Raw genomic sequence first — 24,585 nt, 5'->3', positions numbered from 1 at the left:
GCACGGCGGGCGGGCGCAGCGCGGCTGCCACAGGCGCTGCTGCGCGGCGGACCGGCCCGCCAGCGGGCGGGCGCAGCTCGTGGCGCCCACCTGGCGGGCTGGCGCTGTGGTGCCCTGCGCCACCCAGCCTGGCCGTAGGGCCGGCCCTGCCGGGGGCAAAACTTGGTCCTGAGCCTCGAGAGGTCAGGGCCGTAAGGCACGACCCAACGGTGGCCACAGGAGGAGTTCCGGTAGATGTACACCACAGGGCTCCTTACTGGTGGTTAATTTCTCCCAGACTCCAACACACAGGTTGGTGTCAGATATAGTCGGTTAGGTTCCAATGCCTAAGCCAATACCGCTCAACATCCGTAACCAATAAAGTTGCGGCCTTATTCGCCCACTTAAAATCTATCATTTCTGTCTTGTGTATTATTCTCACGGGGAGGGAGGGACATTGCCACACATCCCTTTCTCCATTTCTCTTTCTACTCTACTTTCATTGACACCTCTTAATTATTGCCGCCCCATTTTTATTTTTAACTATCATTTTCATTACCCTTATTAAACATTTCCATACACCTTTGTCTTTTACTGCACACACACGCTAGTACTGCTTTCCCCCCCCTTTCTCCCCGCTCCCCCCTGCCCACCTATAAATGTGTCCTGGCACATCTGACCTGCCCTCTTTTTTTGCTCTTCAAAATATGGCAGTGCTAGAACACGCCTGTACAGGACTTTAGGTGGAACCTAAACCAACATTTTCCTGAGGACAGGGAATGGATATAGGACCAGAGTCAGCCCAGATAATAATGTGTGCCTCCTGGCTTTCAAATGAACTCCTCCCACATTTCCAAAGCTAAGAGGGAGAAGCTTCGCCTTCTCTTGCAAATCACACTTGCCTGCAGACAGGGAGCTGGCAGGACTGGAAGAAGAGGAGCAGCAAACAAGGACAAGTAAGGTGAGACTAGCGGTAACACAAGGGAAAGTAGAGCTAGAATGCAAGGGGGAGAATCACAGCATCTTTCCCCAGGCTCATTGAGTCTGTATCTGCCAAATCCTCATTCTCTTGTAGTTACAGCCCTAACAGGCTGCAGCTGGAGGAAAGGGCAAGGTTCATGTAAGCAGTTCTGCTACTCGTACAGATGTTCGTGTTTCAAAGCCCTGTAGCCACAGGGGTTTCTGCAAGCCCACGGCATCTCTAGGCCTTGAATAGGGTTAAAGGTAAAGTGAAGGGACCCCTGACCATTAGGTCCAGTCGTGACCGACTCTGGGGTTGCAGTGCTCATCTCGCATTATTGGCCAAGGGAGCCGGCGTACAGTTTCCAGGTCATGTGGCCAGCATGACAAAGCTGCTTCTGGCGAACCAGAGCAGCACATGGAAACGCCGTTTACCTTCCCGCTGGAGCGATACCTATTTATCTACTTGCACTTTGACGTGCTTTCGAACTGCTAGGTTGGCAGGAGCAGGGACCGAGCAACGGGAGCTCACTCCGTCGTGGGGATTCGAACCACCGACCTTCTGATCGGCAAGCCCTAGGCTCTGTGGTTTAACCCACGGCGCCACCCGCGTTAACCCACAGCCTAACCCTAATACCAAAAATGTGGTGGGAGTACAAGGCTTGCTCTGCTGCGGACTTTTTGAGGCACTTTCCAGCGGCCGTGTCCTCCTTTTCTCACATTGAATGGAACTGATCTGCAGAAAAGACCTGAAAAGAAAAGAGACGATGCATGTAACCTTTTTGCAACCTAAGAAATGTTTTAAAGAAATGGTGCAGGACATGTTTGCAGCTGTGGGAGCCTAGCCAGACTGGGAATGCCAACTATTGCTGGTCGCTCTCGAGTCAGGAGGTGAGGTGGGGAAACTTTGCATGCATGCTGTGAGTGTATGGTCCCCATAGCTGCCAAGTTATCCCTTTTTTACAGGGATTTTCCCTTATGCTGAATAGGCTTCCTCGCGAGAAAAGTGAAAACTTGGCAGCTATGATGGTCCCGGTTTGCAAGAGTGTGTGTGAATGCTCACAAAGGCAAGGACGAGCTTTTTGGGAGCCCAAGATCCTTTTTTGGGGGGGTGGGGGTGGGTCTTTGGAGACTAAAAACATAAAGTGGCAAAGGAGAAACGCTTTCGTTTCTTTTCTCTGTATTTTTGCCTCCCCTTATTTTTTTTATCTTTTTTTCTATTTCATCTGTTTTAGATTTATTGGTTCCCAATGTCCTCGAGTAGTCCTTGGGGGTGGGGAAAAACAGAGAGGGGTGGGTGGGTGGTTCATGGGGAGTTTACACAGGTACACCAAATGAGTCATAATGGTGAGTGGGTAACACTGGGGCAGGCGGAATGTGCTAAAGTCGTTGTTTCAAAGCCCTTTTATTGTACTATTTTTAATGAAATAAAGGGGGAAGGTGTTGATTATTATTATTATTACTCTTATTGCTGTTTAGTCGTTTAGTCGTGTCTGACTCTTCGTGACCCCATGGACCAGAGCACGCCAGGCACTCCTGTCTTCCACGCCTCCCAGTTTGGTCAAACTCATGTTCGTGGTTTCGAGAACACTGTCCAACCATCTCGTCCTCTGTCGTCCCCTTCTCCTTGTGCCCTCCATCTTTCCCAACATCAAGGTCTTATCCAAGCATTCTTCTCTTCTCATGAGGTGGCCAAAGTATTGGAGCCTCAGCTTCACGATCTGTCCTTCCAGTGAGCACTCAGGGCTGATTTCCTTAAGAATGGATAGATTTGATCTTCTTGCAGTCCATGGGACTCTCAAGAGTCTCCTCCAGCACCATAATGTGCTCCATGAGGTAACAAAACACGGCTGCCCCAGGAGGAGATTGGGTCTGAAAGGAAGCAGTAGTTACCTTGAGCACTTTCCTTGGGGACAGATTCTTGGGTTTTTTAACTACTATTTTTGATTGCATCCCCCCTCTACGTTTATAAGCTGTTCTTACCGGTATTTCTAACCTGAGTCTGAAAGTGTGCGGTTGTGACCTTGAGCATTTTCCTTGGAGTCATATTTTTGGGTGTGGGAGCAACCTTTTTATTCTGCAAGGACACCCTAAAGAGGACCCTTGTTGTTTAGTCATTTAGTCATGTCCGACTCCTCGTGATCCCATGGACCATAGCACACCAGGCACTCCTGTCTTCCACTGCCTCCTGCAGTTTTGTCAAACTCATGTTCGTAGCTTCGAGAACACTGTCCAACCATCTCATCCTCTGTCGTCCCCTTCTCCTGGTGCCCTCAATCTTTCCCAACATCAGGGTCTTTTCCAGGGAGTCTTCTCTTCTCATGAGGTGGCCAAAGTATTGGAGCCTCAGCTTCAGGATCTGTTCTTTCAGTGAGCACTCAGGGCTGATTTCTTAAGAATGGAATTATTATTATTATTATTATTATTATTATTATTATTATTATTATTATAACTGGTTCTGAGGAAGGATCTGTACAATTCCCCCTGTTCTAGGTGACCATGGTAAAAACAGTAGCAGTTATTGGAGCAGGAGTGAGTGGTCTGGCATCCATCAAATGCTGCCTAGAAGAAGGACTGGAGCCTACCTGCTTTGAGAGGAGTGATGGCATTGGGGGACTGTGGCGGTTCATGGTGAGTGTGTATTCAGGGACAAATGTCCCACCTGTCCACTGAATGTGCTGGTCTTGTAGCTTGTTACATAATTCCCTCCTTATGACTGAAGCATGCAATCCCAACCTATTTGGCTGGCAGGATCTGACCTGATGTGATTTGGTCTTGGATCTAAGCACAAGACATGGAGAGCTGCAATCATGCTTAGAGATTTTGACTTGTAAAGGTAAAGGACCCCTGGACAGTTAAGTCTAGTCAAAGGGGTGCAGCGCTCATCTCGCTTTCAGGCCAAGGGAGCCAGCGTTTGTCCACAAACAGCTTTCCGGGTCATGTGGCCAGCAGGACTAAATCACTTCTGGTGCAACGGAACACCGTGGCGGAAAGCAGAGCGCAAGGAAACACTGTTTACCTTCCCGCCACAGCGGTACCTATTTATCTACTTGCATTGGTGCGCTTTCGAACTGCTAGGCTGGCAGGAGTTGGGACAGAGCAACGGGAGCTCACTCCATTACGCAGATCCGAACCACTGACCTTCTGATCGGCAAGCCCAAGAGGCTTGGTGGTTTAGACCACAGCGCCACAGATATCTAGTTGTAAAAATGTGTCAACTTGATGATTACAAAAAACTCATTTGGCTTCCAAAAATTATTGTGGGGGATGAACCCATGGAATAAACTTCTTAGTGTTGCTTGTTCTGTCCGTATGAGTTCCTTTGCCATCTATTGTGCTATGTGCCAGATTCATCTGACAATTTTTGGTGGGAATGAAAAAGGCACAAGGAGTCAGTTTAGTCTGCAAACACAAAAGACCTTTGCTGCAGTCCAGCAGTTCAGCCACAGTCAAATGCATAACTGGTCAGGCATCAACTGAGAACAGTTAATAAGTTCGGGAAATTTCATAGCATTGCCAATGTGACTATTGCCCTCAAGGCTGGTTGTTGCAAAACCCGAAATAACCTTTATTGCTGCTAATCATGTGGTTTTAAGGCATTTTGCAGTTTAAGAGAGGCATTGCTTCTCATGCTTTCTTTTACAGACAGTTGAAGCCCCTGCAAAACTTGTTTAGCATGCAAGAAAGTGGGATTGGTATACAAGCAATAATCCTTCTTTCAAACTACCTTCAACTTTCTGAAAACAACTGTTGCCTCTCTCCACCTGAAATAAGCCTAGGTCTCCATTTTATTTTATTTTTAAAATATATTGAAAATTTTCAAACACACACACATACAAAAATACAAACCACAGAAATACAAAATACAAAAACAAAAATACAAAATACAAAATACAAAAATATCAAAAACAAAAATTCTAACTTAAATCTTAATCATCACCCTTTGGACTCCCTCAAACCCCCCCACCTTGGGTCCCTATTACAATATTATTTAAACAGTATTCATTGTAATTTTGCTTATCTTAAATATTATTCTCTCGATCCTTTATTCTTACTTTCAACTCTTCTTCCAAATTCTATTGCCAACACCTTTAATCTAATATTTCAAGCCAAATCTTTCTAATTCCCTTTGTTCATTCTATAAATATTTTCCCTTCTGCCTATAATTTTTATTAACAACGAATCATCATTCTAATATTAACTCTTATATCAAATATTATTTCAAACCATAATAAACACATAACTCCCCCCCTTCCCCCAGATCCAGGTTTTCCCAAGAGTTTGCAGCGAAATCCATATAACATACCAGTATAGGACCATTCCATTTCATCCATCTCTATCAACATTTACAATCTAGGTCTTCATTTTAAACCTGTGTCAGGGGTCCAGGCTGCAGGATCCCCAGTATACAAAAAGTCCCTGCTCATAGAAAGCTAGTATGTCAGGGAGAAGACTCGGTGGGACCTCTTCTTCCTAGTAGTTTTCTGTGTGAATTGGATTTTAGCAGCAGAGAAGTATTCACATGTGCGGCCCCAACCTGACATCTAAAATGGAATGGTTTGCAATAAAAGTTGACCATCTCAGCATGACCAGAGTCGTTCCACAAATTCTTATAAGCAAGCATTTTGAGCAGCTGTTTCACGAACTGTTTCTAAAATGTACCCTTCCATTTCAATAGCAAAAAAGTAAAAGAGGATATTTATAGGTTAGGGTATTGTGATGTGTTAAACATACTTCTCTCTCCTCCATGGAGTCAAATAGTGGCAACAGGGAGATGACGTCCTAGACCATATTAACAAAACAAAATAAAAAAGACAAATCATCAGGTCCAGAAGGCATTCACCCAAGAGTTCTAAAAGTAGTCAAATGTGAAATGGTTGATCTTCTAACAAGAATAATAAACTTGTCCCTAAGATTAACCTGCATATACTAGAAATTGAAATGTGTTCAATATATCAATATAGCAACCAATTCATTTATTCTTTAAGTGAATCTAGGGGTTCAGATGCCCAGAGTGGCTGGGGCAATCCAGTCAGATGGGTGGCTAATAATAATAATAATAATAATAATAATAATAATAATAATAATAGTGGAGGAACCTGAAAATTGCAGGCTGGTTTGCATAAAGTCTGTTCTGAGGTGGAGCTCCAAGAGTATTGCTCCAAACTGGGTGAATGGACAGTAAAATCCCAAATGCAGTTCAAGGTGAGCAAGTGTAAAGAACGAAAAATCCTAGGCTGTGTACACATTACCATTTACCATTTACTCTGGCTCCAGTGTGCTCCCACTGCTGGTGTTTAAAACCACGTGCTCATGATGTCAGCCAAAAACCCACATGGTGCATGTTCCCTCAAACCAGCTGCTCCTCATTTAAGGTCCCCTTTACCCACTGACCTTGGAATGGCACGACGCCAAAATGAAATTCTTGCAGGGCAGGTGTGCAGGGAGCTGACGTACGTTTGTATACATGCAGCCCACCCCGAGAGGCCATAGAAACCACATAAGCCTCTTTACCTGCCTTTAAGCGTGTAGTTAAGAAGCAGCCAAGAAGCACTTGGGTTCCTCCTTTTTCATTGCTTGTGAATAGGCTGCTGTTTTTTGTCTGTTATATAACCATTCTGAACTATTTACAGAAGAGTAATCCTAGAACAGAGAACACGGAAAAACTGCCTGCCTAGACAATAGCCTGCCATAATCTTTAGAGTGCTTACAAAGTGGCAGCATGGTGTGAACTGTAGGCACACAGGGGAAGCAGGGGGTGGTGCCTGCTGTTCCCGCCCCTGACTTGACCATTGTGCATCCCTGGAATATATGCAAGCTGGGCATGTGCAGGCTCTCTACATACAACCTGAGACTTTCCAAAAAGCAAGGTGCCCAATTGCCTGGGGCATTTATAGAAAAAATTATGGAAAGTGTCATGTAACCCCAACCATTCACCACTGGTGTGTTCCGGACATTTGAAAGGAGGTGGGCAGCATAGAATGTTAGAAACATACGGTAGAACTGTAGAGTTGGAAGGGATCCAAGAGTCCATAGCTGCCAAGTTCCGGCCTGAGAAATAAGGGACTGGACCGGAAGTAGCGCTGCCGCCATTTTGGAACTGGGCGGAGCATGCTCAGAAGCTACTTTTGATGCTGCTCTGCCTTGTTCCAAAATGGCCGCCGCACCAGAAGTTGCGCTGCAGCCATTTTGGAACTGGGCAAAGCAGCATCAAAAGTCGCTTCTGAGCATGCTCCGCCCAGTTCCAAAATGGCCACCGTGCCAGAATAAACCGGGGAAAAACAAAAAAAATCCATTTTTTCGGCTGGAAACAGCTGGAAAAACGGGGGTTTCCCGGGGAATACGGGAGACTTGGCAGCTATGCCAAGAGTCCTCTAGTTGAGGCATCCCCAAACTGCGGCCCTCCAGATGTTTTGGCCTACAGCTCCCATGATCCCTAGCTAACAGGACCAGTGTTTGGGGAAGATGGGAATTGTAGTCCAAAACATCTGGAGGGCCGAAGTTTGGGGATGCCTGCTCTAGTCCAACCATTGCAAGGCAAGAATCTCAACTACATCATACCTGACAGATGGCCATCCAGCCTCTGCTAAAAACCTCCAAGGAAGGAGAGTCTGCCGCCTCTTCTGGGTGCCGGTTCTACTGTTGAACAGCTCTTACTATCAGAAAGTTCTTCCTGATGTTTAGTCGGAATCTCCTTTCTTGTAACCTGAAGCCACTGGTTTGGGTCTTACCCACTGGAGGAGGAGAAAACAAACTTGGTCCATCTTCCAAAAGGGCAACGCTTTAGATATTTGAAGATGGCTGTCATATCTCCTCTCAGTCTCCTGTTTCCCAGGCTAAACATACTCAACTTAGTCCTTTTATTATATATCTTATATATTAAATTTGTGTATTGCTGTTCATCCATAGATCTCAGGGTGGTTCACAACATCTGTTGACACAGCCTAGAATAGCATTATAGTGGTACCTCTACTTACGAATTTAATGCGTTCCGAACACACATTCGTAAGTTGAAAAGATTTGTAAGTCGAATCCCATAGGAATGCATTGGGAGAAAAAAATCGTAAGTCGAAGCAACCCTTTCTAAAAATTCGTAAGTAGAAAAAATCCTATCTAAACCGCATCTAAGATGGCGGACGGAGCTCCATTCGTAAGCAGAAACATTCATAAGTAGAGATGAGAAATCCACTGTATTGTATTGGAAGGAAAGCTGGGCATGTAACATCCCAGTTGCACATTAATGGTAAGGATTTTCACCTCCTGAAGCTGTGCTTATTTTCTATTGTTCATGCTTTGTCTTGCCTTCCCCATTAGGAGTCTGCAGAGGAAGGCAGAGCCAGTATTTACCACTCTGTGTTCACCAACTCTTGCAAAGAAATGATGTGCTATCCAGACTTCCCCTTCCCAGAGGAATTCCCAAATTACATGCACAACTCCAAGCTTCAAGAATATATCCAGTTGTATGCCAAACATTTCGATCTTGTAAAATACATAAAGTTCAAGGTAAGAAATTGCAATCTAAGTGACAGGAGATTGTGGCTATGTATGGGACTTGTGTGTCATGACAATTATCTGTGGATACAAGAATTGGCCCCAGCAAGGCAAATCGTTTTGCAAGAGTGCAAAAAGGTCCTGCAGAGCATTTGAAAATGTCAGCACCCGTGATCTGGGCTCTCTTCTTCAGGTCCAGGGTGCTGAAAAGCAGTGCTCGATGGGACAATTGCTAAGGGCTTATCCACATGTAAGCTATTGCTCTTTGCAAACACATGCTTTAAAGCTCCATGTTGGACCATTCTTTTTTTCTTTTTTTCCCTGGAGCACATTAAAGCTGAAGCGCAGCCAATGGCAATGTGGGTTTTTCCACAGTTTGCCGTTTGCTCCAATTCGGCAGTAAAGAGCAGGTTTTTGTGAGATCTCCGGAGCAAAAAAAAAAAGGGGGGGGGAGCATGCTTGGACATGGAGCTTTAAAGTGCCTGGAAAGCATGGAGTAAAGGCCTAAGTTGAGGTTACTTTAGAAGCAGCAGACCTACAAACAAGCAGCATCCAAATTAGAAATATCTGGAGACTGGAGCAATCTCTCCACAGGAAGCTGTGTTTACATGGTTCCAGAAGTTCCGTGTATGGAGGCAGAAAGAGCAAGTTAAGCCTGTAATCCATCAGCATGGTTGCCATGGGCTAAACTTTTGTGTCTATGTGCTCTTCTCCTCTGTCCTGCTGCTTTTGGCCTTTCTGCCAAAGGGCTTTGCATTTTAGCTTGTGCAGGACTAGGAAGAGAGTGTGGATCTCGATGCAGGATTACTGTATTTTGTCAAATCCCTTACTCCAATCAGGTAACATTCATACAAGACCTGCCTGATACGGCCCTTTCTGGTAAATCAGACCCTGGACTCACAACTTAATGATGTCTATCTTTCAAGCCCAAACCACACTGATACACTTTCTTGAACATTTCCTCAAAGGCTCTTGTGAGTAAAATTAGGAAACGCCCGGATTACCCTGTTACTGGCCAATGGGAAGTCGTCATAGAAAAGGATGGGAAGGTGGAATCAGTTGTATTCGATGCTGTTATGATTTGCTCCGGACATCATGTTTATCCGAATATTCCAACAAATAGCTTTCCTGGTAAGTGACTGTACAAAAATATATGATTAAACATAATGCGATCTCCAGTTCACGAACTGCTGGGGTGTGAGAGGCCTCTATGCTTTTTACTATCATACATGACAGAAGGCATTATTGTAGCTTCCTCTGGGTTAAGGGTGAGGAACAATGAAGTGGTCACCTCATGGAGCACATTCAGTGGGTCAGTTTTGTTTGCTGCTATATTTTGCCACAGCAATGGCACTGTTTCAGATTTCCCACCTCAGGTGCCCAAATGTTCAAGTCTGGCCACACCCCCACCCCACCTCAAGAAAATGTAAAGAGTGGCAGTCACTGAGAAGGATTCAAGTTAGGCTAATAACAGGAGGTGAGTCAACAGTGTGATGCAGCAGCTAAAAAAGCCAATGCAATTTTGGGCTGCATCAATAGGAGTATAGCATCTAGATCAAGGCAAGTAATAGTACCACTGTATTCTGCTCTGGTCAGGCCTCACCTGGAGTACTGTGTCCAGTTCTGGGCACCACACTTCAAGAAGGATACTGACAAGCTGGAACGTGTCCAGAAGAGGGCAACCAAAATGGTCAAAGGCCTGGAAACAATGCCTAATGAGGAACGGCTTAGGGAGCTGGGTATGTTTAGCCTGGAGAAGAGAAGGTTAAGGGGTGATATGATAGCCATGTTCAAATATATTAAAGGATGTCATATAGAGGAGGGAGAAAGGTTGTTTTCTGCTGCTCCAGAGAAGCGGACACGGAGCAATGGATTCAAACTACAAGAAAGAAGATTCCACCTAAACATTAGGCAGAACTTCCTGACAGTAAGAGCTGTTCGGCAGTGGAATTTGCTACCAAGGAGTGTGGTGGAGTCTCCTTCTTTGGAGGTCTTTAAGCAGAGGCTTGACAGGCACATGTCAAGAATGCTTTGATGGAGTTTCCTGCATGGCAGGGGGTTGGACTGGATGGCCCTTGTGGTCTCTTCCAACTCTATGATTCTATGACAAACAAATACAGCCTAGAGTTTATTACAAGGTCAGTTTGCAGGACTTGTGAAATTAACAGTTTTGCTACCAAAGTCATCAAGAGCCCAGACAATCAAGTCTTGCAGTACACAGTGCCTTAATGCCAATGAGATGCATTTATAAGTCTTTATTCCCCTAAAACATTTGTTCGTTTTCCACTTTTCTGTGTAGGGATAGAGAAGTTCAAGGGCAGCGTTTTCCACAGCCGAGATTACAAGGGGCCTGAAAAGTTCAAGGGGAAGAAAGTCCTGGTGATTGGCCTTGGGAATTCCGGCTGTGACATTGCTGTGGAGCTGAGTGCCACAGCCTCGCAGGTACCTTCTCCCGCATCCCTTGGGAATTCTCCTTCTGCTTAATAATCGGCAGCCAAAGGGTAAGCACTTTTAAGTCCCGTCGATTTCAGTGGGAGAGATATTAAGTGCCCCATTTGAGTCTAATGGACTTGGAAATGCTTAGGTTTTGGATGCTGTGGAGGCTCTAACTGGTGGGGGGGAAATGTGGGGTTATAGGGAAGGGATGAATCCTATGTCTTGCATGCAGGACACTGGTGGCGCTGTGGTCTAAACCACTGAGCCTCTTGGGCTTGCTGATCAGAAGGTCGGCGGTTCAAATCTCCGTGATGTGGTGAGCTCTTGTTGCTGTCCCAGCTCCTGTCAACCTAGAAGTTCGAAAGCACACCAGTGCAAGTAAATAAATAGGTACCACTGCAGGGGGAGGGGGTTAAACGGCATTTCTGTGTGCTCTGGTTTCCATCACGGTGTCCCGTTGAACCAGAAGCAGTTAAGTCATGCTGGCCACATGACCCGGAAAGCTGTCCGCGGACAAACGCCAGCTCCCTTGGCCTGAAAGCGAGATGAGCGCTGCAACCCCATAGTTGCCTTTGACTGGACTTAACCTCCAGGATTCGTTTACCTTTTTTATCTATGCAGGTACGTAAGGTCTGGAGTGCAATCGCCAGCACCTCCAGCTTTAAGAGATCTCAGGAAGTACAGTGGTACCTCGGTTTATGAACACAATTGGTTCCGGAAGTCTGTTCATAAACTGAAGCGTTCATAAACTGAAGCGAACTTTCCCATTGAAAGTAATGGAAAGTGGATTAATCCGTTCCAGACGGTCCGCGGAGTAACTGTTCATAAACTGAAGCGAACTTTTCCATTGAAAGTAATGGAAAGTGGATTAATCCGTTCCAGACGGGTCCGCAAAGTACTTAAACTGAAGCGTTCATAAACTGAAACATGGGTGTAATTGGTTCCGGAAGTCTGTTCATAAACTGAAGCGTTCATAAACTGAAGTGAACTTTCCCATTAAAAGTAATGGAAAGTAAATTAATCCGTTCCAGATGGGTCAGCCGCGTTCATAAACCGAAAATTCATAAACCGAGGTGTTCATAAACCGAGGTTCCACTGTACTGGAAAGACTGGGGGCAAAGTAGGCAATACTGGGTTTGCTTTGGCTCAGGGTAAGGACTGTTCCTTATATCTATTCCCTGTCAGACTGAAAGGTTATAAATTCATACTGAAACGAATGTTTAAAACAGAGATGGGAAACTCGTGGCGCTCTAAATGCCGTTACACTTCCAGCTTCCCTCAGCCCTAGTCAACATGGCCAATGGCCAGGGATGATCAAAGCTGTAGAACGAGACGATCTGAAAAGCCACAGGTTCCTCATTCCAGATCCCTGAACGGAAGCTTGTACCCAGTGTAGCATCCTGTCAGCACAAGATTTTACTTTGGAGCCATGGGCCTTTCCTCCCCTCTCCAAGTCTGCTCCAGAGGGTAGGAGAAGCTGCAGAAGAGTTTTAGGGGGGTGCTCAAATGAAGAGCATATTTGTGCTACAGAACTGTAAAGCAGGTGGGGGAATAGGCCTCAACTATAGGAAGGAACTTGGGACTCTATCTTATACCAGGTCAGACTACCGGTATGTGTGTCTAGCCATGGGCGTACCCAGGATCAAAGCTAGTGGGGGCACACCAGCCACGCCCCCAGCCACGCCCCCAGCCATCCGATTGGCTAGCTGGCAATGACATGACCAGGATCTCCCCAGGAGGCATGGTCAACCTCCACGCCCCCCAGAGGAAAGGGGGTCATTTGCAAGGCAGCACACAGAGCCACCCGCACTTGCACTCCTGCCTCGCCCGCTCCTTTAATGGCAGCGGTGACTAAAACGAGGCAGCAGCAGCAAAGCTGCCTCCGTTAAAGGAAACCTGGACCTGGACCTGGGCTAACTTCAGCCCACACTCTTTCAATCACAGTGAGCATACATGCAAATGAAGTGCCATGGAGCATTGTGGGGCAGCACTTTCTGTGCTGTGCTCGCTGTGACTTGAAGGAGTGTGGGCTGAAGTTAGCCCAGGTCCAGGTCCAGGTTTTTTTCAACGGAGCCAGGTTCGCTGCCACTGCTGCCGTTTCACTTCAGCCAAGCAGGCCGAAGCGGAGCACAGCAGGCAGCGTCCCTGCCTGTCCTCTCCAGCTGCCCTGCTTCTAGGGGGGGCAGCTGCCCCCCCTGCCCCATGCTGGGTACGCCCATGTGTCTAGCCCAGAATTGCCTACTGAGTTAGCCAGCTTGATGTCATTGAGACACTGTTGGACTAAATCCCCACGATTCCCAACCCCTGGCCATGCTGGTTAGGCCCAGAGGGGAGTTGGAGTCCCAAAACAACTGGATGAGCACAGGTTTCCCATGTGTGGTTTATACCGTCATCCGTCTCTTGAAGCGGGCAAAATATGTTCATGCTAGAGCACTGAAATAGAAGAGTCTTGGGAGACTTCTGTTGCAGTCATTTTGCAACCTTTGGGCCCACTTTACCGGGACGCAATAATCTGCGCCCGCTCATGTGCAAGCTCCGTTGAATGGAGTGAGGAAGATGTTAAACTAGAATGATGTTTGGTTAGCGTGAGCCTCTTTTGCTTGTGTCTCTTGCCTTGTCTCTTACCTGTTGCTTTTTTAAGGTTTATCTCAGCTCTAGAAGTGGATCCTGGGTAATGAGTCGTGTTTGGGACAACGGCTATCCCTGGGACATGGTGGTCATCAGTCGCTTTGAAACCTTCCTCAGGCACATCCTCCCAACAGCCATCAGTGACTGGTTGTATGTGAAGCAAATGAACAGATGGTTCAAACATGAGAATTATGGCCTGATGCCACTGCATAGGTAATCTGCATAGCTGTCAACTTTCGTATTTGAAAATAAGGGATCAGCAGCCTCACCTGTCCCGGGGACAGTCTATCTACGGTATATCTAACAATCCAGGATAGCAGTGAGAAACGGCACTGGAATAAGGGAATTTCCATCAAAAAAAGGGAAGGCTGACAGCTGTGGCTTGGAATAAGGGAGTTTCCCGCAAAAAAGGGGAGGCTTGGCAGCTATGGTAATCTGGGAAACTAAAGAGGCTGTAGGTTGATTGGCTTTGAAAACGCAAACCCTTTGGAGCCAAACCCCATGTTGGTGGGCAAATGAAATAACCTGGAGCATTTGAATGCCGCTTTTGAATGTGCAGAGCACTTCACATACAGGATCTTGTGATAAACTCTTTACAACAACCTGCAAAGCAAGTTAAACCACAGCAGCTTGTTAAACGCAGCTTTGTGGCTGTGCGTCCCTGAGGGATGTCCTCTAAAGGAGGTGTTTGTAGCTTCAGGTTGAGTGGCAGGACTGGAAGAGGCATGGGAAACGCTTTCTTTGCCACCCATTGTTTTGTTCAAAATCTTCCCCTAGCTACTTTCCTCCCCGAGAGATACGTAAATCTGTTTCTTTTCATCCATCAGACAGAAAGGCAGTTGAAGAGATGGGTTTTTGGATGTGGCTTATCTGATTTGTAACTTTTTCTCTGAAGTGCATTGGTTGTGCACAGCGAGGCACAGTGGAGTCTGTAGTGTCTTTATGATATATGCATACCTGCCAAGTTGCTGTCAGAGAAATAAGGGACCGGGCCGGAAATAGCAGACCGGACGTAGCGCTGCCACCATTTTGGAACTGGGCGGAGCATGCTCAGAAGTGACTTTTGATGCTGCTTTGCCCAGTTCCAAAATGGCCACCGCGCCAGAAGTCGCACTGCAGCCATTTTGGAACTGGGCAGAGCAGCATCAAAAGTCGCTTCTGAGCATGCTCTGCCCAGTTCCAAAATGGCCGCCGTGCCAGAATAAACCGGGGAAAAACAAAAAAATCCGTTTTTTCAGGTAGGAACAGCTGGAAAAACGGGGATTTCCCGGGGAAAACGGGAGACTTGGCAGCTATGTATATGGCTTATTTACACACACACACACACACACAGAGAGAGAGAGAGAGAGAGAGAGAGAGAGAGAGAGAGCTTGTGTCTAGTTGGAGAGAGTTCAGCACATTCACATCCCAAGAGGGTCCTGTTCCTCCCATTGCTGCAGCCTCAGATTCCAAGAGGCTCCAAACATCATAAAACAGACTTCAAAAGCAACACCTTTTCTTCCTGCTCAGTTACCTCACCCGCCCCCGCCCACACTGCAATTCTGTCCATCAATCCCGGAACTCTGGCCTTTTGTCTCTGCTAACTACCGGTATCTCTCACCTCAGGGAAGGGCTTTCCCTGTTTTCTGCCTGGCCCAGAGAGTCTTTGTCAATGGCATTCTTAATGGGACCCAGGTGGCGCTGTGGGTTAAACCACAGAGTCTAGGGCTTGCTGATCAGAAGGTCGGCGGTTCGAATCCCTGCAACAGGGTGAGCTCCCGTTGTTCGGTCCCAGCTCCTGCCCACCTAGCAGTTCGAAAGCACCTCAAAGTGCAAGTAGATAAATAGGGACCGCTCCGGCGGGAAGGTAAACGGCGTTTCCGTGCGCTGCTCTGGTTCGCCAGAAGGGGCTTAGTCATACTGGCCACATGACCTGGAAGTTGTCTGCGGACAAACGCCGGCTCCCTCGGCCTATAGAGCGAGATGAGCGCCGCAACCCCAGAGTCGGACACGACTGGACCTGATGGTCAGGGGCCCCTTTACCTTTTACCCTTTAATGGGTTAATGGCTGAGTCATTCTGATATATACCTCTTGATACTTTTAGGGGAGTCTTGCCCCCACTTTATAACAATACATTAATTAAAACTGCATTATACTGTAAGTGCAAAAGTGCAGTAGCAGATAATTGGTGCAGAAAGAGATGTGCCCATAAGAGAACAACTCAGGAAAGTTGATGTATTTTGTCCTGTTGCAAACTTTTGATGCCCAGAGGCCGCTTTCAGTCTGGTTGGAGTCTTGTCACCTGTATTCTCGAAAACTTGATTACATATCTATTCAATGAAAATAAAAATGATAAAGCAAGACAAAGGTCTGCCAAATCAGAAACCATGAAAGGACATGGGGGCGGGGACCCAGGTTTTATGCTACGGGCAATTATAACCTTCATACTATCTAGAAAAAAATATAGTTGTTAACAAACAAAATATTCAACCAATATTCTAGCCAAGAACATTTATGGGATCAAGCAGCAAACATCTATCTTTTCCTGGAAAGACATTAGGAATTATTTTTCTTATGTAAATAGCCAAGTAAGAGGTGTGGCAGAACTGCAAAATATTTCAAATACTCGTCTGAAGTGAATTTGATTTGTACATACTGTTAACTTTATACAAACTTTGAGATTAGAAGAGAATAGCCAGTGCTCACAGAAACTTTTGAAGAAGAAAAAAATCATCTTGGCCAGAACCCAACCAGGAAAACATGCCCTACAAGCAATGTCTTAAGACTGACTTGCCAAACCCCAAGAAGCCAACATAGCTCAAATCAGCCACAAAGCTCACTTCAATCCCAAACTGCTAGAGGAGGACCACTGTTTTTGTTTTTCTCAGAACTTGTTTTCCGGATCCATGACCCTAGGCAAAAATCTCGAGTGATTTTAGGAATGCTTTCTGGGTGGTTGGGACCTGTTCCTTCCAAGATAATCCCGAGGCAGAAGAGTAGGATTCTGTGCCACATTAGTTCTTGGGCCTTTTGCATGAGCCACAGCACAGATGTAGGAATAAACTGCAGCCAAATTGCAAAAGATACTCGATTTCTTCAGTACCTACATATTCTCTGGACAAAAGAGAAATTTCCCAGGGTGTGAGGTCAGCTGCAGTCCACTCCTTTCCACAACCACCAAGCACCAGGTGGCTTCTTAACCTGGGTTGGGGGGAGAAGAGAGCCTGTCTGGATTTTGCTTTTAAGCCCCTTTTTCATTGATCTCTTTAAAAGTAAAAAAAATAAAATCACTTTTTACTGGGAGAAAGAAAGCTTGAGCCCCGGAACCCCTAGCTTCCCCAGAAATAAATACACAAACACAAGTATATTGGTTAATGGGATGAATTAGGCCACAACTATATTGGTTACAGATGTGATCGGTTTGGCTTAGGCAATTGGATGAAGCAAACTATATCCTGACTCCTGCCCGACTGCAGGAAGTCTCTTAAGGGTTAACCACCGGAAGGGGGAGCCCTATGGGGTACATCAATTGAGCCCCCTGGTCACCGTTGGGGACATGGCATGGCCCTAGCCCATGCCCAGGCTTCGGACAGGAACCACACCCCTGGATCCCTTTAACGGGATACCCTTAACGTGGAGGGGCAGGCGGAGGAACAACCACGAATGGAGGCAAAAGGAGGCTGCTTCCCCAGCTGCGCCACAATTTAAACAGGCGTAGCCACGCCCCCAGCCAAACCCAATTGGCCGGCTGGGGACATGATGCAGCCGGGGAACCTGCTGATGTGGGCAGCATTCCTCCGCCCACTCCTGGGTTGCTGAGTGGACCCGGATTCCCGCTAACAAAACAGCCCCTCCCAAAAGGTGGAGCTGACGTCTGGGAGCACTAAAAGGCCATCTTCTATGGAACAATGGAGCAGCACAATGCCTCTCTCCCTTACAGTGGAAAATGTCGCTTTCCAGGAGGCAGCCTACAGCCCTGGCTCTGGTTTCTCTCTCTCTCTCCCCCCACCCCAGAACCTTGCGCAAGGAGCCTGTCTTCAACGATGACCTCCCAAGCCGCATCGCATGTGGAACCGTGGTGGTGAAGCCGAACGTGAAGGAGTTCACGGAAACGTCTGCGATATTTCAAGACGGGACTGCGCAGGAAGGCCTTGACTATGTCATTTTTGCAACGGGCTACAGCTTTGCCTACCCATTCATGGAGGACGAGTCCATCATCAAGTGCAGGAATGACCAAGTCACCTTGTACAAAAGCATTGTCCCTCCTCTGCTGGAAAAACCCACCCTGGCGGTTATTGGCTTAGTGCAGTCCCTTGGGGCAGCTATCCCAACCGCAGACCTTCAGGCTCGGTGGGCCGTGAGAGTGTTTAAAGGTGAGCATGGCATCATGGCGAAGTAATGGGCCTGTGATCGGGAAGCCCCTGGTTCAAATCTCAATGTTTCCATTACCATACTGTGGGAATGTTCAGGGAGGAAGGAGAGGATATACAGTGGTACCTCGGTTTATGAACACAATTGGTTCCGGAAGTCTGTTCATAAACTGAAGCGTTCATAAACTGAAGCGAACTTTCCCATTGAAAGTAATGGAAAGTGAATTAATCCGTTCCAGACGGTCCGCGGAGTAAGCGTTCATAAACTGAAGCGAACTTTCCCATTGAAAGTAATGGAAAGTGGATTAATCCGTTCCAGACGGGTCCGCGGAGTACTTAAACTGAAGCGTTCATAAACTGAAGCATGGGTGTACTTGGTTCCGGAAGTCTGTTCATAAACTGAAGCGTTCATAAACTGAAGCAAACTTTCCCATTGAAAGTAATGGAAAATGAATTAATCCGTTCCAGATGGGTCCGCAGCGTTCATAAACCGAAAATTCATAAACCGAGGTGTTCATAAACCGAGGTTCCACTGTATTGTTTATTAATATCCTTCCTAACTTGTGCTAGGAAATTCCTATACTTAGCAGAGTTTTCGATTCCCCTTCTAAATGCACAGTGGGTAGTTGGTTGCAGGCTTGTGTAAGCCTCTCACTATTAGGTTCCTGGTAAGTTCCCTTATATCCCTCTTAAAAGAATAAACACACGATAATCTTGTTTAAAATTATAAAAGAAGTTTACTCACAACATCAGTTCACAGTTGGATCCCTAAAGGCAGACTTAGTTACCAAGTATATACATGTGGATCTATCCCACATGGGGATAATCCCAGTGTCCTCTGTTGGCTGAAAGCCAACAGAGCATTTCTAGATAAAAAGCTGGTCGAACGACAGAGGAGTTAGAGAGAGAGAGAGTGCTGCGTGCCTTGTCCTTTTTGTTACCTGGACAGGTAAGGTCACACCCACCTCTAGTCATGTGCAAAGGAAGTATGTCCCAGCCAGGAGGAAACAGGAAGTTTTCTACTGGCTGGACCAAACATCCCCCTGCATGTCCACTCTAGGAAAACAAGGAATGTTGTACCTGACTGCTACTTATGTATCACATCCCACATATACTAGGTGGCAATAAACAAGCCTCTATCTCCCATCTTAATATGAACATAGGAAGCTGACTTAAACTGAGGGTTTAAATTGGAGATCCATGATCAAGATCTCCCATGTTTATTTGCTTGCTTAAAGTTAAAAGTAGCCACCAAACCAATTTGGGCAGGCAGCACTGAGAAGGGACTTTTAACAGCCCCCCTCCCCCACAAAAAGTCTGCATTTTATTTCCCCTCGCTACAAAAAATAGCCTGGTGGTCTGATTCAATATAATAAGGGACCTTCCTATGTTCCAGTAACCTCTTATGCTTCTTCACCTGGGTATTCCAGATTGCATGTGCTTTTGTGCATATGTTTGTTATGCATTTGGGAAAGTGAGTTACAAGGGACACAGGGGATCATTAGTTCTTTCTTATTGTTCAGGTTTATATAAGCTGCCCCCGAAGAGCAGCATGATGGATGACATAGATGAGAAAATGGGGAAAAAGCTCAAATGGTGAGTTTTAAGTACATGTATTAGATTTTTTGGGGGTTTTTTTTGCTTTCTGCTCACATAGGAGGAAACGTCTTATTCTTCCTGCATTTTAAAGGATTCTTTGCAATCAGGTGGTTTGACGATTCTGTGCTAAAATTTACAATATGCTTCAATCAGTCTGTTGTCCACACGTATATATGCTACAGTTGCCCCAGCTTATTCTCCAAGCAGATCACAAAAACGTTCTTGGAAATATTAAAAGCATCTGTCAGTATTTGAAAAAGAAAAGGTTCTGATCTCCTTTGCCTCCTTTGCCTGGTCTTCAGACCCTATTCGGCACAAAGAGTCCTTGAAAAAGAGTACTTTGTAGAATGCTGCTTTTATTCTTAAAAAGTCTTCTTCTCCAACCACAACTGACAGCTTTTATACACACCAAACTCAGCCAACTTTCTACCTACCAAACCAAACCAAACCAAACCAAACCACAAACAGACCATCCTATATATATGTAGGTGAAAGGTTGCATGAGTCATGCAGGCTTTGCCAATTCATTATAGGCCGCTGACTCATGCCGACTCAGTTCCTTTTGTATTAAAGAAACAGCGGCAAATTTTAAGCTGTGACAGCATCAACCCTGAAGGACCAGCTGCTCCTGTATGCTTAGGTCCCAACTCTATGTGAGGTGAAGGGCTCACCCCCACCTGTCCCACTGCTTTCCCCTGGCGAAAACCGCTCTTTGGAGCTCAGTCGGAGCAAACAGCAATTGGGGTTTTCCGCAAACTGACTTTTGCTCCAATTGAGCTTTAAAGAGCGGGTTTTCGTGAGGAAAGCTCCGGAACAAAAAAGAAAGAAGGGGGGGGGTGTTCTTGGACATGGAGCTTTAAATCGTGGGCCTTGCCTGGAAAAAGCAGAGGAAGGGAAAGTATGGAGAAGCCGTCAGCAGACACAAAGGAGAGGTACTTTTCAACAGCAGCCCCTGTGTTGTGAAGCTCCGTAACCCCAGGTATCAGAGCTTTTGAAGGGGGATAATCACTGTTGTTGAGTGTTTTAGGCTGCTGCTCTGGTTTTACGATTAATATGTTGTTTGGTTTTGTTGGCTTTTATGCTTTCATTTAGCTATGTTGGATTTTTACCCCAGTCACAGACACTACTCCATTGCATGAGTGGTATCCACGGCCAATCAGAAAATTATGAAAAAAGATAGTTATCTCCTAAATGATTTTGCATGCACGTGTCAAAAGAGGTAGCCAATTCTAGCTAGACGTAGAGTTCTTTCAATGAGCTTCTCTCCTGCTTACTCAGAGGCAAAGGACTGGATAGCTGTCTATCTAGGCTTCACTGCGGGGTGTGTAAAACCCCAGACGTTCTAGATGGCACAATTTAGCCAGATGGGAATAAAGTTTCACGACAGTATTCTTTCCCCCTTTTCCTGCTCTGCTTAGAAATACATCCACCAAACGTCCCCTTTCCTTTCCTTTAAGGTACGGCCAGAGCGATACCATACAAACAGATTACGTTGTCTACATGGATGAACTTGCCTCTGGTATCGGTGTGAAGCCCAACATTCCAGTCCTCTTCCTGACGGACCCCAAGCTGGCTCTGCAAGTCTATTTTGGCCCCTGCAGTCCATATCAGTTCCGTTTGTCGGGACCAGGGAAGTGGGCCGGAGCCAGAGAAGCCATCTTGACACAGTGGGACCGAACGCTGAAGGCCACAAGAACCCGTGCCGTAAAGGGCAATCAGAATTCTTTCCCGCTCTTTTCTATGCTCAAAATACTCGCACTCGCCCTTCTCCTTCTTGCCATTTTCATGATGTTCAACTGAGCGACCTCAGTGCCAAAATATACGTGACAGAATGCTGTGTGGTTTTTATTGAAAAAGCTGCGTTTTTATTGAAGATGTAAACTTTTTCGTGCAAGAGGGGAAAAAACCCAAAGCAAATAGCATGCATAATAGGGTGATGACTTTTACAATTTTTTTCTCAAAAAATATTTCCTGTAGCACAAATGGATGAACTTTTGCCTATTAATGACTAAAATGAGGCATATTCCATTGAAATATTTAAAAAGGTTACGCACAAACCATTTTAAAAAATTTTGTATGCCGTTTTACTATTTCATAAAATTGTATTAACAATTCTATATATATATATTGTATCAAATTTGGACACAACACCACATTCCACAATGGGGAGTGTTCTTAGCAACATAGGGTATACAAATGTCACACCTGCGCAAGGTAAAAGCCCCTTTTTGGGACCTCAAAACTCAGCCAGCATACCCTGCCAGACATGCTGGGAAAAGAACCTACGGGAGAGGTAGCAAAACATCGTCCTCTAGCGGCGTCTATACTGTTACTGCAGCTAAAAAAAGCTTCCTTGTGTGTTTGATGACCCTATATAATGTTGTATATATGTGACTCTAAAGCTTGGGTTCAATTTTATATCTGCTTACAGTGACTTCAAAAATGGTCAAAAAACTGATAAATAATTTTTTAAAAATCATTTTGTGCGTGAGGTTTTTTTTTTAATCAAATCTCTTTGAGAGTAATATTTTATCTAATCTTTAATGTAAGCCCATCAAATTATGATACAGGGAAATGAGGTTGTAAAAAAAGTCATCACCCTAACGCATAAACATAAGTGGAGCATGATAGGGAAGATACATAAATCAGTGCGCAATGCGCATGATGTTAAACGTGAAGCCACATAGGAAAGGCGGGAAAGAAGGCTAACAATAGTATGGTAATAGTAATAATAGTAGTAGTAATAAATAAGGCATCCCTCCTACTTGTCAAGTACCTTTTTCCCTGCTCAGAACATTCCCAGCTGGTCTGAGGAGAAAAGAATTTGGGGACAGAAGCTGCTCAAAGGTAAATCATTGACGGGGAGTCTGTATTCTTTATTATTTTACAATTATTCTCATTATTCTCATGCATGCAAGCTGGAGGGACAGCTCTCAGCTGAACTGATACAAGCAACTCCCCATTTTATGCAATTTTGCACACATACTCAAAATGCTTCCGCCTTGTTTCTCTGTAATCTTTCTCTGTTTAAGCCTTGTACCTCTCTGGTACCGACACATAATTTGTCAGAAAAGAGGCAGCATCTTAGATTATAGCAGGTATAAAATGTCAGCATGCCACAGAAACCAAACATGAACTATTATATCCTTTTGGGGTTGCCAACTTTCCATATTTTCATAGCTGCCAAGTTATCCCTTTTTTTACAGGGATTTTCCCTTATGCTGAATAGGCTTCCTCGCGAGAAAAGTGAAAACTTGGCAGCTATGTATTTTATCTGACCATTCCGTATGGGCTGAACATCCTCTCTCCATTTGGAGAACTATTTGTCCCTTGTGAAAGAGATATTTTCAGGAGTCGGGAAGGGCAAATTTTAAGAATTTGAGGAGAAAGGTTCGTGCTTTGACCTACGGCTGAGGTTATTCTCTTCAACCTACCAGAGAAGCAGCAGCAGCAGCAGCAGCCTTGTCACAACTTCAAGCCACAGCGTGGGTGCTCCAGCCACGTTTTGGGGGCAGAATACCCCTTGGAGTGGCAACACAATATGCCATAGCATAATTCCTAGGGGTATTATTAGGGGTGAAGCTGCCCCCGACATCAGCTCAACAACGTGGCGAGAGGAGTTGAGTTGTCACAAAGTAGTGATAAGGCTTTTGCGTAGTTAAACAAAAAGGGGGGGGTGGGGCAGGACTCTCAGCTACCTCAGATTTTAAAACACGTCCACCCGCTGCCCACACATTCTTCAGATTGCCCACTCATCTCCCAAGATCACTGAAATTCATTGAGGGCATATTCTATCCACCCCAAAAACTAATACAATAATGCTATACCAAATACTGTGGGGCCTGAATACTGCTACACAGCACCCTAGTGTCTGAGAGGTGCAAGATTCGGGGGGGGGGTCAGGTGTACTTACAAGGGTCTGAGTTTCCTATTGGACAGTGAGGCACAGTGGAGACTGGTGTCCAAATGGTATAGACAGCATTCACATCCCAAGAGGGCCTATCCTCTATAACAGGCATCCCCAGACTTCGGCCCTCCAGATGTTTTGGACTACAATTCCCACCATCCCTGATCACTGGTCCTCTTAGCTAGGGATCATGGGAGTTGTAGGCCAAAACATCTGGAGGGCCACAGTTTGGGGATGCCTGCTCTATAAGCACATCACTGGATTCCAAGAGCAGCACTGGATTCATGAAGTTGTAGCAAAGTTCTTGGGCAGACTCAAAAAACCAATAAATCACTGCCGGCATGGAAAGTTTTGAAAAGTTTGATTCAAGCTGCGGCAGGAAAGGAACAGATGTGTTAAAGCACCAAAGCACACCATTCCGAGGCGCAGGGCTCATATTTCTATGGCTCCTCTACAAAGCTTCACGTGGTTGGCCAGGGGGCGTGACGCTGCCGGGATTCCCAGTGATGCAGGTGGCATCGCTGCCACCCCCCGCCCCAACCTGGGAAGGGGGCAGCCTTACAAACTGAGCTTATCCTGCTGGATCTCTCAGCGGCTTTTGACACCAGCGACCATGACATCCTTCTGGACCGTCTAGAGGGGTTGGGAGCTGGGGGCACTGTTATACAGTGGTTCCACTCCTTCCTCCTGGGCCGTGTTCAGAAAGTGGTGGTGGGGGATGAGTGTTCAGACCCCTGGCCTCTCACTTGTGGGGTGCCTCAGGGTTCTGCCCTCTCCCCCATGCGTTTTAACATCTATATGCAGCCACTGGGAGAGATCAACAGGGGGTTTGGGCTGGGTGTCCATCAGTATGTGGATGATACCCAGCTCTACCTCTCTTTCAAATCAGAACCAGTGAAGGCAGTGAAGGTCCTGTGTGAGTGCCTGGAGGCAATTGGAGGATGGATGGCGGCTAACAGATTGAGATTGAATCCTGACAAGACAGAGGTACTGTTTGTGGGGGACAGGAGGCGGGCGGGTGTGGAGGACTCCCTGGTCCTGAATGGGGTAACTGTGCCCCTGAAGGACCAGGTGCGCAGCCTGGGAGTCATTTTGGACTCACAGCTGTCCATGGAGGTGCAGGTCAATTCTGTGTCCAGGGCAGCTGTCTATCAGCTCCATCTGGTACACAGGCTGAGACCCTACCTGCCTGCAGACTGTCTAGCCAGAGTAGTGCATGCTCTAGTTATCTCCCA

The 24,585-nt window shown here is 46.0% G+C and overlaps 1 protein-coding gene across 3 annotated transcripts; it reads left to right on the top strand.

Moving 5' to 3' along the window:
• Positions 1-803: 803 nt before the first annotated feature.
• On the top strand, positions 804-21,922 carry LOC118089188 (flavin-containing monooxygenase 3). Of its 3 annotated transcripts, none has more exons than XM_035123627.3 (9): positions 804-940; positions 3,433-3,570; positions 8,254-8,442; positions 9,399-9,561; positions 10,730-10,872; positions 13,508-13,707; positions 17,489-17,847; positions 19,368-19,440; positions 20,901-21,922. In XM_035123627.3, the coding sequence occupies exons 2-9, from the start codon at positions 3,439-3,441 to the stop codon at positions 21,241-21,243; spliced, it is 1,602 nt and encodes a 533-aa protein (XP_034979518.2). In that variant the 5' UTR covers positions 804-940; positions 3,433-3,438; the 3' UTR covers positions 21,244-21,922. The 3 variants fall into 3 exon arrangements, with proteins under 3 accessions (XP_034979518.2, XP_088530989.1, XP_034979519.2); XM_088674863.1 differs by having other exon boundaries at positions 851-935; XM_035123628.3 differs by lacking the exon at positions 804-940 and adding an exon at positions 1,309-1,830.
• Positions 21,923-24,585: the final 2,663 nt, after the last annotated feature.

The sequence above is a fragment of the Zootoca vivipara genome, chromosome 7, assembly GCF_965207765.1.
Source record: "Zootoca vivipara chromosome 7, rZooViv2.hap1.1, whole genome shotgun sequence".
Taxonomy (NCBI): domain Eukaryota; kingdom Metazoa; phylum Chordata; class Lepidosauria; order Squamata; family Lacertidae; genus Zootoca; species Zootoca vivipara.
The sequence above is the reverse complement of the archived record's forward strand: the minus strand, read 5'-3'. Positions and strand labels throughout refer to the sequence as shown.

Bases quoted from the DNA above. Each gene is read 5' to 3' on its own strand.
- LOC118089188 (XM_035123627.3), top strand. From the start codon at position 3,439: ATGGTAAAAACAGTAGCAGTTATTGGAGCAGGAGTGAGTGGTCTGGCA. The intron at 10,873-13,507 runs GTACCTTCTCCC...TGCTTTTTTAAG, and splicing joins TGAGTGCCACAGCCTCGCAG to GTTTATCTCAGCTCTAGAAG. The intron at 13,708-17,488 runs GTAATCTGCATA...CCCCCACCCCAG, and splicing joins GGCCTGATGCCACTGCATAG to AACCTTGCGCAAGGAGCCTG.